General features: G+C 38.8%; 2 protein-coding genes across 6 annotated transcripts in view; one reads left to right on the top strand and one right to left on the bottom strand.

Annotated features, from left to right (window-relative positions):
• cadm4 (cell adhesion molecule 4) overlaps positions 1-8,725 on the top strand; it is a 141,786-nt gene extending 133,061 nt beyond the window's left edge. For all 4 annotated transcript variants that reach the window (XM_084089166.1, XM_084089164.1, XM_084089165.1 and 1 more), the window contains 2 exons: positions 1,215-1,343; positions 7,162-8,725. In XM_084089166.1, the coding sequence (XP_083945292.1) occupies positions 1,215-1,343; positions 7,162-7,271 (239 nt within the window). In that variant the 3' untranslated portion in view covers positions 7,272-8,725. The remainder of the gene's footprint in view (positions 1-1,214; positions 1,344-7,161) is intronic.
• A 2,755-nt stretch (positions 8,726-11,480) lies between these two features.
• LOC311067358 (adenosine receptor A1) lies at positions 11,481-14,244 on the bottom strand. Of its 2 annotated transcripts, XM_084089168.1 has the most exons (4): positions 14,053-14,179; positions 12,727-13,072; positions 12,031-12,538; positions 11,612-11,925 (listed from the first exon to the last, which is right to left on the bottom strand). In XM_084089168.1, exons 2-4 carry the CDS (start codon positions 13,065-13,067, stop codon positions 11,731-11,733), a joined length of 1,044 nt encoding a protein of 347 aa, XP_083945294.1. In that variant the 5' UTR covers positions 13,068-13,072; positions 14,053-14,179; the 3' UTR covers positions 11,612-11,730. The 2 variants fall into 2 exon arrangements, with proteins under 2 accessions (XP_083945293.1, XP_083945294.1); XM_084089167.1 differs by having other exon boundaries at positions 11,481-12,538; positions 14,053-14,244.
• Positions 14,245-14,526: the final 282 nt, after the last annotated feature.

Raw genomic sequence — 14,526 nt, forward strand, 5'->3', positions numbered from 1 at the left:
TTCTATGTCATGTTTATTTGTACTTTATTGTAAAGTGACCTTGAGTTTTATGAAATGCGCTATATAAAATAAACGTATTATTATTATTATTATGTTTGTTAAAGGGTTAGTTCAAAAATGAAAATTCCCATTTTACTCACCCTCACGTCTGTGGAACACAAAGAAGATATGGATATAATGCAAGTCAATGGTAAACAAAACTGTTTGGTTATTAACATCTTATGTTCCACAGAAGAAGTCATAAAGGTTTGTAACTATATGAGGGTGAGTAAATGATGACAGAATTAAAAAATTTGGATAAACTATCCCTTTAAGCTCCAAAAATGAAGGAAAAACTAAAATGAAGGATAAATTAGAGTGAGAAACAGACTGATATTTAAGTTATTATTAACTGATAATCTTCCTCTCCAGAGAGCTGTTAACTCAATAACCACTGCAACCTGATCATTGAGTAAGTGAGTTATTAAATTATTTTCAATTAACTTATTGATCTGTTTCATAAATTGGACTGAATGATTTGTTCAAATCACAGTTCAACTTACTAACAGCTCACTGATGATATACGATCAGTGAATAATAACTAAAATGTCAGTTTGTTCAAATCTCATAATGCTCATTTTTAAGTAGCAAAAGCATGATCTAATGTTAAAAAAATGAGACCTTATTGTAAAGTGTTACCTTTTTATAGCTTTCAGGGTTTAACAGCCATGGTCGAGAACTATCATTGTATCCATAGTTGTATCCTATCTTGTTCCATAGAAATAAAGTCAGAAAGTCAGAAATAAAGTCATTCAGGTTAGGTTCTCATTTTGTGCCACTTTCTCTCTTCTGCTCTTTATCTATGTGTTTTCTGTATTTCTCTTTCTCCATGCCTCCAATTTTCTTCTCTACTCACCGCTGTGTGGTGAAAACAGCTTGTTAAATATTTAAGGAGTCCAGGCTCATGTGTTGATGGTTCAGAGTGTCTCTCTGCCTCTCACTGTTTCCTATCTTGTCAGAAAAAACTGTATGGTATACTTCACACCCACCCATCTTACCTCTGCTGCCATTGTCTTTTTTTACTAAAAAACAAAAAAACAAATCCAAGCAATAAAATAACAGGATACTTTAATCACATTTCTGTCTCTTTCTTTGTTTTCACAAGTCACTTTGAATTGTTTTTAGTCCAAATGCCAAAGCTAAATCCGTTCTCTTTGTGTTTGTGTGTATCTCAGACCCTGGAGCAGTGGTGGAAACCCACAGTGCTGTTCCGTATGCAGTGATCGGGGGCATCCTGGCTCTGCTGGTCTTCACTGTCATCTGTGTGCTCATCGTCACCATCTGGTGCTCCGTCCGACAGAAAGGTGACCTCCTCTCTCCACGCACTTGACCTGTGGTGACAATGACATGATGCGCCTCACCTTCTAAGGAGAGGGAGAAAGTAAAAAATAACTAAGCAGTAGAGAAAGAGAGTGTGTGTGAGGGAAGATAAAGGCTGGTTCACACTGCACCAATTAGCATCAACCAAGTTAAAACATTTATCCAGTTTGTTGGTGTTTGCTGGTGCAGTGAGAGCCAGCATTAACAGGAAATGGAAACAGAACTGTTGTAGATGGTGATTTAAGTTTGGGCTGTAAAATATACTAAGTCATGGTAGAAATGTCTCTGTGTAGAGATTATGCAATACTGTTTATTCTGCTATAGATTCGTATCAGTGAGCAGAACTGCCCTGTTATTTTCATGTGACGGCCATGAAGAAACATGGAGTAATATGAAAACACAGAGCAAGATGTGAGGATAAACTTATCAAATGGTGTTTGTTACAGGCAAGAAATGCAAAGCAGAGTTTTTTGTTTACAGTTTCTGAGCCAGGACACATTAAATTTGTGTTTTTGCTGGTGTTTTGTATATCTGCTATTTTACATTCGTCCAATCAGAATTCAGAGTATTCGGTTAGATCATATTAGTTATAAACATTTTTGGGGTAAGATTGGGACAAGGACACAATTAAATCAAATCAAATCAAATCAAGTATATTTGTATAGCGCTTTTCACAATACAGATTGTATCAAAGCAGCTTCACAGTATTAAATTAAAATAAAATAATACAACAAGGTTTGTTTCTAGTGGAATTTATTGATTGATAGAATAAAATTAAATATCCCCAAAATATCCCCAACTGAGCAAGACAAAGGCAACAGTGGCAAGGAACCGAAAAAACTCCATCAAGTGACCTAATGGTGTCCTAAAACTCCATCAGGTGACCTAATGGAGAAAAAAAAAACCTTGGGAGAACCCAGGCTCAGTCGGGGGCCAGTTCTCCTCTGGCATTTATGAACTAGAGGCCGGATTGTAGTTTGAACTGTAAGATTAACAATATTATATGAATGCCTGGCCGAAAAGATGCGTCTTTAATCTAGTTTTAAACTGGGAGAGCGAGTCCGAGCAACGAACAGTATCAGGAAGACTATTCCAGAGTTTCAGAGCCAAATGTGAAAATGCTCTCCTTCCTTTGGTTGATCTGGATATCCTAGGTATGACCAAAAGCCTCGAATTTATTGATCTTAAAGAGCGCGATGGATTATAGGGCGATAGAAGATCCGTTAAATAGACTGGAGCTAAACCGTTTAGGGCTTTATAAGTCAGTAGCAATACCTTGTAATTAATACGTAACTTTATAGGTAGCCAATGTAGTGATGATAAAATCGGTGTTATATTATCATATTTTCTTGATCTAGTAAGAACTCTAGCAGCTGCATTTTGGACTAACTGTAGCTTGTTTATTGAGGATGCAGGACAACCAGCTAATAAAGCATTACAGTAATCTAGTCTCGAGGTCATGAATGCATGAACTAACTTTTCTGCATCAGAAACTGATAGCATATTACGTAGCTTAGCAATGTTTCTAAGGTGGAAAAAGGCTGTTTTTGTAACATACGAAATATGATTTTCAAAAGACAGGTTACAATCGAGTATAACACCCAGGTCTTTTACTGTAGAGGATAAAGTAACAGGACATCCTACTATGTTAAAGTTGTATTGTGAGAGGTTCTGTGGGCGTTTTTTTGAACCGATAAGTATTACCTCTGTCTTGTCTGGATTTAATAAAAGAAATTTACGCGTCATCCAATCTTTTATATCTTTAACACACTCTGTCAATTTGGATAATTTAGCGTTTTCATCCGGCCGTGATGAAATATATATTTGAGTGTCATCAGCATAACAATGGAAACTAATTCCATGTTTCCTTATAATATTTCCAAGTGGCATCATATATATTGAGAATAATAGAGGGCCTAACACAGATCCCTGCGGCACTCCATAGTTTACTGGAGTTATGATCGATTTTTCTCCATTTAAATAGACAAAATGGTAGCGGTCAGATAAGTATGATCTAAACCAGCTTAATGCTTGTCCTTGAACACCAGTATAATTTTGTAGTCGATCTAAGAGTATTGTGTGATCTATAGTATCGAACGCAGCACTTAGATCAAGTAAAACTAGTATTGAGATACAGCCTTGGTCAGAAGCTAAAAGTAAATCATTTGTGATTTTAACGAGCGCAGTTTCAGTGCTATGATGCGGCTGATGCGCAGTTTCAGTGCTATGATTAATTGATCAAAAGTGACAGGAAAGACGATTATAATGTTATCAAAGATTTCTATTTCAAATCGTGTTCTTTAAGCAGCAAACTGGCATATTAGGATGATTTCTGAAGAATCATGTGACACTGAAGAGTAATGGCTGCTGAACAATCAGCTTTGATACACAGGAATAAATTACATTTTAAAATCTATTAATGAGGACTTATTATGCAAAATTTACCTTAACATGGTGTTTGAACATAAATGTGTGTCAGCAGCGCAACCACCCTATAATGTTAAAAATCCACCCTCTCCTTTTTTTAATCCCCATAAATCATAAGCAGTGTCTCAGAACAAGCAGTTTCTATTCAATGTGACGTCACAAATGCTTAGACCACGTCCACGACTGCTGACAGACTCCGTCCTATTAGCATAGACCCCGCCCTGAGTGAACTGTACACAGTCCGACATGGTTATATCCTCGCCAGAGCATTTAACAGCAGAATTCAAGTAAGAAATGTATTCTTAATAAAGCTACTAAAGTTATTCAATCAAGACCAGCGAGTGATTTCCTGATTTCCTTTTGTTGTTTGATTCATATTAACAGCATATATAGCAGTAGGTACTGTATATTACGCTGCTTTCACTTTTTATACAGAGTGTCCAAGGCACGAGCTGTAATGGCTCTGCCCTCTTCTGGAAAGCGGGGTGGGGAACAGCAGCTCATTTCCATTTAAAGATATATGCATGGAAACAGCATGGTTTTACACTCAAAAATGGCCATTTACAACATGATATAATAAATGATCTGTGAGGTATTTTGAGCCAGAAGCAGACACATTCTGGGGACACCTGAGACTTATTTTATATCTTGTAAAAATGGGCATAATGGCTTCCCTTTAAAGAAAACAGTTATTTTACATTGTAATAATATATCACAATATTGCTGTTTTTACTATATTTTGAATCAAATAAATGCAGTCTTGGTAAGCATAAGCGATTTCCTTCAGAAACATTATAAAATCTAATCAACCCCAATTTTTTTAATGGAAGTGTATAATATATTAGTTAAAATATTACTTTTACTATTTTACTGGTTCTTTGTTCCTGAATGGCATTTAATCTTTTGACTATTGAAAATGTGCCCTTTGGTGGCAAAAACTGGTAAAATTTATTATGAAATGTTGGTTACTTGACATTATCTTTTCGGTTATGGACTTGTTGTATAAAACCAATATCACACTAGCGATCCTGCTGAAGATTTTTTTTTGTGTGTGTGTTTCTGAGGGCACACAGAAAGTTTACATGTAAATATGTTCAGAGGAAAGATGGGAGAAAGAAAGAACATCATCTGCAAAGGACTGTGCCAGACCTGTGATATAAAAATAGCCTGTGGAAAAGTAGTTACGGCCTCGTGTTTAATTGCCTTTTTTCGTCAACCGTATCGTGGTGTATCTATAAAGAAAACTTAATTACCTCTTTAAGAACTTCTGGTTATATCAGTGTGTCACAGTTTCCAATAAAGATCACGGCACCCGCAAATTAGGGCGGAGGCAAAGGGCTGCGAGGAACCTGACCCCACCTGCCAATCAAAGTCAGAAACAGTTAGTTCACCCATCGGCGCAGAGACAGAGAGCATTAGGGTTGATCCTGTCTAACCTTGGGATGCCTGGAAAGGCAGAATGGAAGTGATTAATCTTAGGGAAGAGGAAGAGGAACATTACAGCTCTGATGCATTGTCTTTGTCCTGCGCGGTCCACGACATCACTGCTTTTAATGACCCCATCAGCCTCTGCTGTACGCTTGCATTTTAAGAAAGTAAAATTGCACGTACATAAGATCGATTTTTTTAATTAAACTGTGTCGTGCCGGTGCCATAGAGTCAATTCTGCCTTAGTTATTTCAGTTATTTGTCCCCGAGCCACAGAGGCAAAACCATTGTGTCATATAATGATGTGAATAAAAAGGTTTCACTGTACCATATCGCTGACTGTGCAGTAAAATGTCAGAGGTGATTATGCCTAATGAGTTTTGTGATTAATTAAAAGTTGATCTGCATAAGTTCCCCCAATTATAGTAGATGACTTTGGCTGGCCCTGCAAACTTGATTCCAGAGAAGAAGGTTTAGATGCATGGAAGGTTGATGCCATCCAACACGACAGCATCAATCCCCAAGAGCCAGTTTAGTTTGAGACATAGTGATTGAGGACACAGAGAAAGGGAAAGAATATGGAGAGGTATCAGGGCTAGGCTTCATGGTGCTATTGTTATTGCCAACTAAAACTGAAAGTATAAAAAAATCATAAAGCTGAAATAACATATAAATATTAAATGAAAACTTATTTGATGAAAAAAAATAAAAATGAGAAATGTTGCCTTGGCAACCAAAGCCACGTTTCCACCGCTGGAACTTTCCCCAAGAACTACTTTGGGGTGGTACTCGGTGTGTTTCGACCGCAGGACCAGGGTCTAAATGAAGTTCCGGGTAAAAATTTCCCCCTCAGAAAGTCCCTGCTTGCGAGGTAGTACTTTTTCAAAGTTCAGGAACTTTCGGGGGTGGGACTTGGGCGCTGAACGTGCTGATTGGTTGAGTTCATGACGCATTTTGATTGGTTGACTCCACGCAGAATTTCATTTCAACCACCATTTTTAAATATCTGTTGCGGTGCATGCAGTCATACGTCACCGGACTAATTTGCCTAATCTTCACGGTATCACGGTGGAAACGCAGAAAGCAACAGGGAAAAAATGTTCCTGGGACAAATTGTTCCGGGTAATTTCGGTGGAAACGCTGCTTAACTAAGAAAATAAGTTTATAAATATAAATTAAAGCTAAATAGAAATAACTAATATAACTAATACAAATGAACAAAGAACAGATAAAGAACAAAATTAGAAAAAAATAACTAAAATGAAAACTGAACATATATACTAGTAACAAGTAATACTATAATAATATATCAATAATAGTAAAATAAGACTAATGTGGGGATGTTTTCACAAGACTTGTATCTCAGTAAGGTTTTTAAAGTCCAATTACAAATGTGTTTTCTCTAGCAGTGGTTTTGTTTGATGGTTTCCAACAACTAGTTCAAAAACCTCTTAAATTATTATTATTATTTTTTTTGTGTGTGAATTCTGCTGTTAATGAATGTTGTTGTATACAGAAGTGAACATAATAAAACCTCACTAATATGCTTGGTTAGTTTATCACATTTGTTTTAAATGTTAATTAAATATTCGGTTAATTAAATATTATTTAATTTATTCATTTGTATTTAATTTATTATTTTTAATTCAAAAAATGGTTTGATATTTATTTGACATTTTTGCTGTTACATTAATAGTTTGGTTTTTTGTGTTGTTTCATAATTGTTTTACTTGTTTTAATGTTGCTGAAACACCTGAACTAGCCCTGGTCCCCCATTGGATGAAAGTCAATAGAGGAATCAAGACAAAAAAAAGGCACAAGCTCTTCATCGTGTCCTGCTTCAATAAAAATACATTAAATTGGACTCAGCAAGCGATGTAATGTGTTTAAGGTTTCCTTTTAATCCCTGCAATGAAGTATGATTAAATTGTGTCTTTCTCTCTCTAGGTTCATATTTGACTCATGAGGCCAGTGGGTTGGATGAACACGGCGAGGTTCAGGAGGCGTTCCTCAACGGTAATGATGCCAGCCAGGGCAAGAAGGAGTACCTACTGTAGCGCCGCCCTAGTGGAGCTCTTCAGAAACACTGGACCGCTGCAGAGTGCACACAACAACACACACTGTTCCCAAACAGACACACCACCACAACGACAACCAGAGGGAATCACAATCGTGCCATATGAAGTTGGAGTGGGAAGGAGAGGACGGAGACATGCAGGGTGGAGGGGAAGAGAGCCGATAGGAGAGGATAATTATTATGATTGAAAGAGACCACCACACACACTCTTTCGTGTACAATAGACAACTAGCCGTAATTGTAGGTCCAGGAGAGAAAAGTGTCCATTCAAAATGAGCCGATCCATTACCGGCCAAGACGGCATTGCTGCGGGAACCCGCATAGCGCTTATGAGCTATTGAATGTCCCAGTGTGAGCAAATTGAAATCCCTTGCATTTGCCAAAGTGGCTGGGCCTCAGAGACAGAGTTGGTAGAGAATAACTCCACCAATGACAGCGCTGCAAGCTCAGAGCCGTCCTCATAAAGTATTCATCTGCGCTTTTCATCCGGCAACTCCATTATCTGCTCATGTTGGCCAAAACCTGTTGACTTGTGAAGAAAAGTTCCTCTCGTTTTGATCCTCTCTCGGTGACTCTGTTTCCCACTCTCCAATGCTCCTTCCTCTCCTTCCTTTATCTCTCCACTATTGTTTGTTAATAATTGAGGGATTAGACATGTTCTCTTTTATGAGCAGAATGAATTGGAGCGGCCCGCTCGCTCTGACTGTAAAAAGGGGCTTAATTATAGTAAAGAGTCACTGAGAACGTGGAACCGCAAGGAGTTCGACGTGGGTGAGAAAAAACAGGAAGGGAGTTTGTAGAGAACATGTCAGGAATTTCGATATTTTTTTGATTGCTCAACACGAAAACACTTACACAATGAAACATATCTCTAAAGTCATTATTTGTATGGAAAAAGTCTACAAAGTAAATTAAATGACTCTTTTAAGAAAAAAAAAAAAAAACTTTTGCGCGCATTACCAAGCGATGCTATTGTACTAACAGAATATTAGCTTAGAGGTGCAAAACTGAACAAACTACTGTTACGTCATCTTTAAAAAAAATCAAAATTCACAAAAATATATATTTCGTTTGTCTTTAAAAGATATCCGAGGTCTTAATTGTTTTTATTAATTATTATTTGGACTACTATGATTGTTGTTATTGTTATTATTATTATTATTACTGTTATTATAATTGTAAATGTTATAAATTGTATACTTCCCATGCTTTAGTAGAAACAGCTGTGTACCCACTTTTCTCTCTCCTCTTTCATTATCTTCCTTCCTTCTTGATCCTCTTTGTGTCTTTCTCCCTATTTGTCTTTCACGTCTCCTCCTCGTCTTTCACTTCCTGTTTATTTTATAGTCTTCGCGTCGCTGTTGATATAGCTAACTGTACATCTTTATAGGGGAAAGATACCAAGCACGAAAAAAATAAAAAATACTTAAAGAATCTCGCGAGAATGACTGATTTTCTGACTTCGAGAAGCCGACACAATCAAGTTTCACCAGCGGCAATAAAGAAAAGCAGCGAGGAAAAAGGGGAGGATATTTTAATTAGCAGAAGCAGCCAGCAGAGATGAAAGCTGTGTGACTGAGAATGATGAATCATAAGACTCTTATGACAAAAGAGCAGAGACACCGAAGAGAGAGAGAGAGAGAGAGAGAGCAGGTGCATTAAAATAGTACTCCTCCATTATTCCACAGCAATCAATATATGAATGTGTCAGAAGTCACTTGCTGAGCGCTCCGGGAGGGGTGGGATTAAATTTAAATGCTAGGGGAGGATGATTGATCGATGTGTTTGTCCTCTATTGATGGAAAAGCTCTGCAGAAACCTGTCATAAACAGTAACTGTCACATGGCAATCAAAGCGCACCCTGCGTTACCTGCTGTTCTGCTCGCTTTTAGCAGCTCCTTAGATAAAGAAGGACATATGCTAGCAATTTCCTTTTAGTAGCCTATGAGTTAATGCTTCACAAAGCATGATCAGATGAGATAAGTTGCTAATTTTGGGGCTTCTGAGAAGCAAGTTATGCTTCAGTGAGCTGACAAACTCCAAACGCAGAGTTCAAATGAAAAATGACAGCCGTAGACTTTATCTGAACTTCATCAATCTCTTGTAATTTTGTTTACTGGACCTCGGCTGACATCTCAAAGGCAGATCCATGGGTAATAAACCAAATGCCGGTCAAACAGCGCATCAAACTTTCCTTCGGCTTTATCCAAGGACGATGAACTTTATATTCTGTGCGTGACGGATTTGAAGCTTCCGTGCTCCTTGCAGTGACCCCATTCAAGAGGATGTGGACTAGAGCAGGTGCGATGAATTGACTGAAGCCGCTTTTAGTGATGAAAGATTGTCATTTCGGCAGGAAGCTAAAGGCTCTCGAGCGAAGAGAACAATCGAATGAGCTCTCGGTTAGGGAAAGCTTTTACTTGTTTTCCAACTTCACTCAATAATTCACCTCGCATTGGAGGTTAGTGCACACTTTAATGAGAGAGAACAGCATTTGCAAGAAAAATGAGTGAGACAATGATCAAGAAACAAAAAGCACCAGACAAATCAAAGTCAGGGAAATACAAAGACAAAGTGAGTGAAAGTAATGTTAGATGGAGGATTTCATGCTTGAAACTTGGATGAATAATGGGTGGATTGGGGGAGTGAGACGGCGAGGAGGGAGAAGAAGAAATGAAAATCATAACACAAATATTCAGATACAAAAGGAGTCATTTCTTACACTAGGCCTGCCACGAGTGAGCAAAAAGAATAATCTAATTAGTATAAAACAGGGCTTTTATTCGAGCTGCATATAAGAAGTACGCGTTTAATCAAAACAGCTCTGGAATCCTGTTTTCCCTGGGAGTTATTGAGTGGTTAATTATCTTGATGCATTTAAGTGGTCTCTCCCACTTGATATGCTTTTATAGTTGTTATAATTAAACATTCAGATTAAAAGCTTGCATTGGCTTTATACATTGATGGGACACATTTTGATATACTATATTTAATTATGCGTAAGAATGCAAACTTATTGATGTATTCAAATAAAACTCTTTTGAGATTGTTGGTTAAATCATTTTACCATTTAATCCTGGAGTATCACTGGGATTAAACATGGCTGCAATGCAATATTTATTGGACCATTTTTGCAACATAACAGGAATTTACAAAGTGCTTTCTAATGACTCATTACATGTCCAAACAGAAAAGGCTGTTTCTGCACCAGTTTTGTTCATGGCTTGCTTATTTGTTGTTAGTGACATAAAACTAAGATCTGACAATTTTTTCTTGCTTATTGCAACAACTTTTTTTTTCAGCCCCCTGAAGTATTCATTATTTCCAAGCCCAAAAAACTCTTATCTGGGAAGTCATGTTTAGGGTATGATAACACGATTACTGGCCTCATGGGAATTGGTAGAAACATAGACAAACTTATTTCCTTCAATTTCAAATGTTTCAGAGTCCCCACTGACTTCAAATATCTTCATAATTGGCCCCTAAATTAAAAAAAAAAACACACACACACAAAATAAAAACACTTTTAGACGTGGGTGGTATTGGGGCCTTAATCATAAAAACAAAACCAAGGGTACAAATAAATGTGTTTTGATATTAGAACCAGACTTGATTGACTGTCAAATGTGCAAGTCCATAAACAGAATGTGAAATGTTAACATTTTATCAGGTTAACATTTGGCCAAGTCCGAATGAAAATGTCTCATGTAATACCGCCAATTAGAATAAACTGACCAAATTTAATTTGAATTGAAATGGCTGGTGTAAAACTTTGATAATATTAGACATGTAAACGCTCTATCAGATTGCTTCCTGTATTGGGACTTTCTGCACTGTACTACATAGATTGAAAAGAACAACAACAAATATATTTTACCTTTGATCATTATGTTCCACAAATGAAAATTTTCTGCAAATTTATAACCTTTTTGCAGACTTCCCTGTTTTGATTTCAAAATGTAATTTACATGATTAAATGCCAGTGTTATGTAAAATGTGCTTGAGAATTGCAGTTTACATTTGTGGTGTACAGAACTGATGGTTTAAATCTATTCGTCACACAAGACACAAAATGCATAGATCTATCCAGGACTTTCAAAAGTTGTCGAATAGCATAAACAAATAACAATATAGTTTGGAACCATCAACCGGAATGAATTCTTTGCGAAAAAAAAAAAGTGCCCATTTAAATGTAATTGGCCATTTAATGAAGGTATACAATAAATTCATAAAAGTTCATGGTCTCAAATAACACAAAGTATGAACAAAATAGTAATTCCATCTGAAAGGACATGGACTGACCCTAATACAAATAAAGCCTGGAATCTGAGATGAGCTAATATTGGATTAGTTTTACTCAACTGCTGAATATAATTACATATAACCCATGCAAGGACTCTACAGACAACTTTAGGTGTAAGTGCCTTCTTCACATGACATCACATCCCTGGAATTCCTTTCAGTGTCGGCCCAGGGTGACGGTAATCTTCCACTGAACGGAAAGCACTCCCCACAGATTTGACTCGAGAGATGATGACCCTTGAGGTCAGGTTGGGCGCGGATAACAAGGAGCTCTCGATGCCTAGCTGCTGAGAGGTGTTGGTGAAGAGGAGTGGGGGCACTAGGCTATATGTCTGGAAAAGAACAGAGGCTGTCAGAGAGCTCCAGTCGGGTCTAGTGGCACTCGGGGCGAAGAGTAACAAAGCGTGGGTGATGTGCAGGGGCAGGCAAAGCATTACCAGCAGAGAGACAGAGAGAGCCAAGGAGCGAGACCACACTGAGCTTCGTTTCTGCTGTGGCATGAAGCACATCAAGTCCAGATACACGGCCAACAGAACCAACAGAGGAATAACAAACACGGTGATGGCATAAACACACACAAGAAAAAACGGACTGAGCATGGTGTCGGTGGCACAGATGCCCCAGTGACTGCCGTGGATCTCTGCATACGTGAAGTTCTCATGGTCCTCCACCAGAAACTTGGATAGAAAACCTCCATAAGGCAAGAACTGGCCGATTACAGAGCGATCCTGGGGGTAGGGCCGTTTGGGAGGGAGGGCAGGGGTGGTGTAATTTGGTTCAGGCCATTCTTCCACCTCGAGTCCAGCTTTACGGTCATCCTCAGCAGCTCCCCAAGTATCAGAAGAGCTGGAAACGATGAACTGGCTGAAGGCGGTGATCACTGAAATGACCCAGCAGAGCAGCACCGAGCACAAAACCCGCCTACGAGTCACTAAGCCTGCATATCTGAAAGAAACATAAGCTCCGTCCTGAATTTTAAGCATATTCAGCACAATTTAATACTCTGATTTTATAGTCAGCACAAACTGAGTCTTTAATGTGATTTCACATATGCAAGAATCAAAATAGCTGAGAACTAGCTGAACTTTTCGAGCATAAACACTGCAAAACAAGGTCGGGATGTTCACACTCACCTGTTCCCCAGGCGGCACTGCAGGTGTGTGTTAAGTGTGAGTAGAAGCAGAAGGCACACAGTGAACTGCCTGACAAGTAGGGGGCAAGAGACCATAGCGATACAGGTGTACAGACACTGGGAACTCCTCAGGTTCAACAGCACAGACACAGGAGCGACCACAATACTGCCCGCTGACCCAACCACACCGAGACAAAGTTTCAGGCATGCAGATGTGCTCCAGCTTCTAGTTCCTGCCCCAGCTGCAACAGAACCAGCAGCCAAGCACAACCTCACACACACTCCGACCACCAGCACCGCTATTACACACTGAATCAGGGAATATAGCCACACAGCATACATGACCCCTAAGAGAGAAAGGGAGATGATAATGATTATTCAATAATTAAATACGAACTAATTCAAGAGTGGCTTAACAATTTAATTTAAACAAGCTGGATGCAAAACAATAAAATACAAGAAGATATTCCTGGCATTTGAAGTTTACACTCCATTGAAAAGGTTAGCAGAGATTGTTGTGGCAGATGCTTCCACACGGCAGATGTGATCACAGTCTAAACTGTGAAAATCCTGAAAAGTCACAAGCAGCTATACAGCCGCTGTGACAACCCGATCACGTAGCGCCGCGCTGCTCTGACAGACAGGTTATTTCATTTTGTGCCCAGACAATGGGAAATACATATTTGCATCATAAAATAGCTGTTAAAATATCCCCCGAAATGCTTCAATATGCCACCTGTCTTTTTATCATAATGAGTTTGACCTTTTCAACAGCCACTGACAGTAATCAGTCGGAGAATGCCTGTGAGTGCTTCATAGTAATGAAAACTTATTGCGGGCGTAGGCTATAATACACACGCACCCCACACCACTAATCCTAACCAAACGTATAATACATACGTACCCCACACCACTACTAAACCTACCCATGCGTATCATATGCACATTTTTGCGTATAAATTGCACGATAAACACAATGCGTGCTATAGAGACGCATTTAGTGAGACCGGGTTGGCTCCTCGCATGTGCGGGCTGGGCCTGCTGTTCTTTCATTGTTTTCCTCACTCAAACAAATTGATTGAACTGAAATAATTAATCGTGTAAAAGTTAGAAGTCGTCTCATTGTGTCGCTCTCATTGTCATGCTTCTGCACTTCACTCTCCACACAGTTAATTTCTCCAGCTAATCAACTACGAGCCCAACGATACAACAAGCACTCGCGGGTTCACGGTCCTCCTCTGGCGAAAGGAACAGGAAATGTGTTCATTAATAAACCAACACATTTACAATTGAATTAAAGATGAGAGAAAAGAGTTGTTGTAATTACCGTTATTAGGCGCGAAGATAAATATGAATCTGTCAGCTCTGGGATTTTTGTCTGTCAACCAATGCTAATTCCTCTCACACGCTTGGGTGAAATGTGCTGATGGACGGAGTGAACGCATAACCATAAACCATTTTTACCACAACTCCTCCGTTCAATACAGTGTGTGCAGGCTTATCAATCCATTCTGTGTGTGAGCAGAACTGCCCATTCCATTTGGCCAGTACAAAGGGCAGCATCGCCACCATAAACAAACATCAATCTCATTCAGGAACACATAAAGACCCCAGCTCACATATACACACTTAGAAATGCACAGTCTGCGACTGACATGCACCAGCACCGATTTACGCACGCCATGGCTCTATCTTAAGTAAACAGAAATGCCAGGAATGATTGGGTAGAAAGAAGAATGAAGGGGAGAGGAACCGCTTATCTGTTTGGGAGTTTAGGTGTCGATGCACATGAACTAATTCA

The sequence above is a fragment of the Abramis brama genome (genome assembly GCF_963993115.1).
Source record: "Abramis brama genome assembly, chromosome: 17".
Lineage (NCBI taxonomy): Eukaryota > Metazoa > Chordata > Actinopteri > Cypriniformes > Leuciscidae > Abramis > Abramis brama.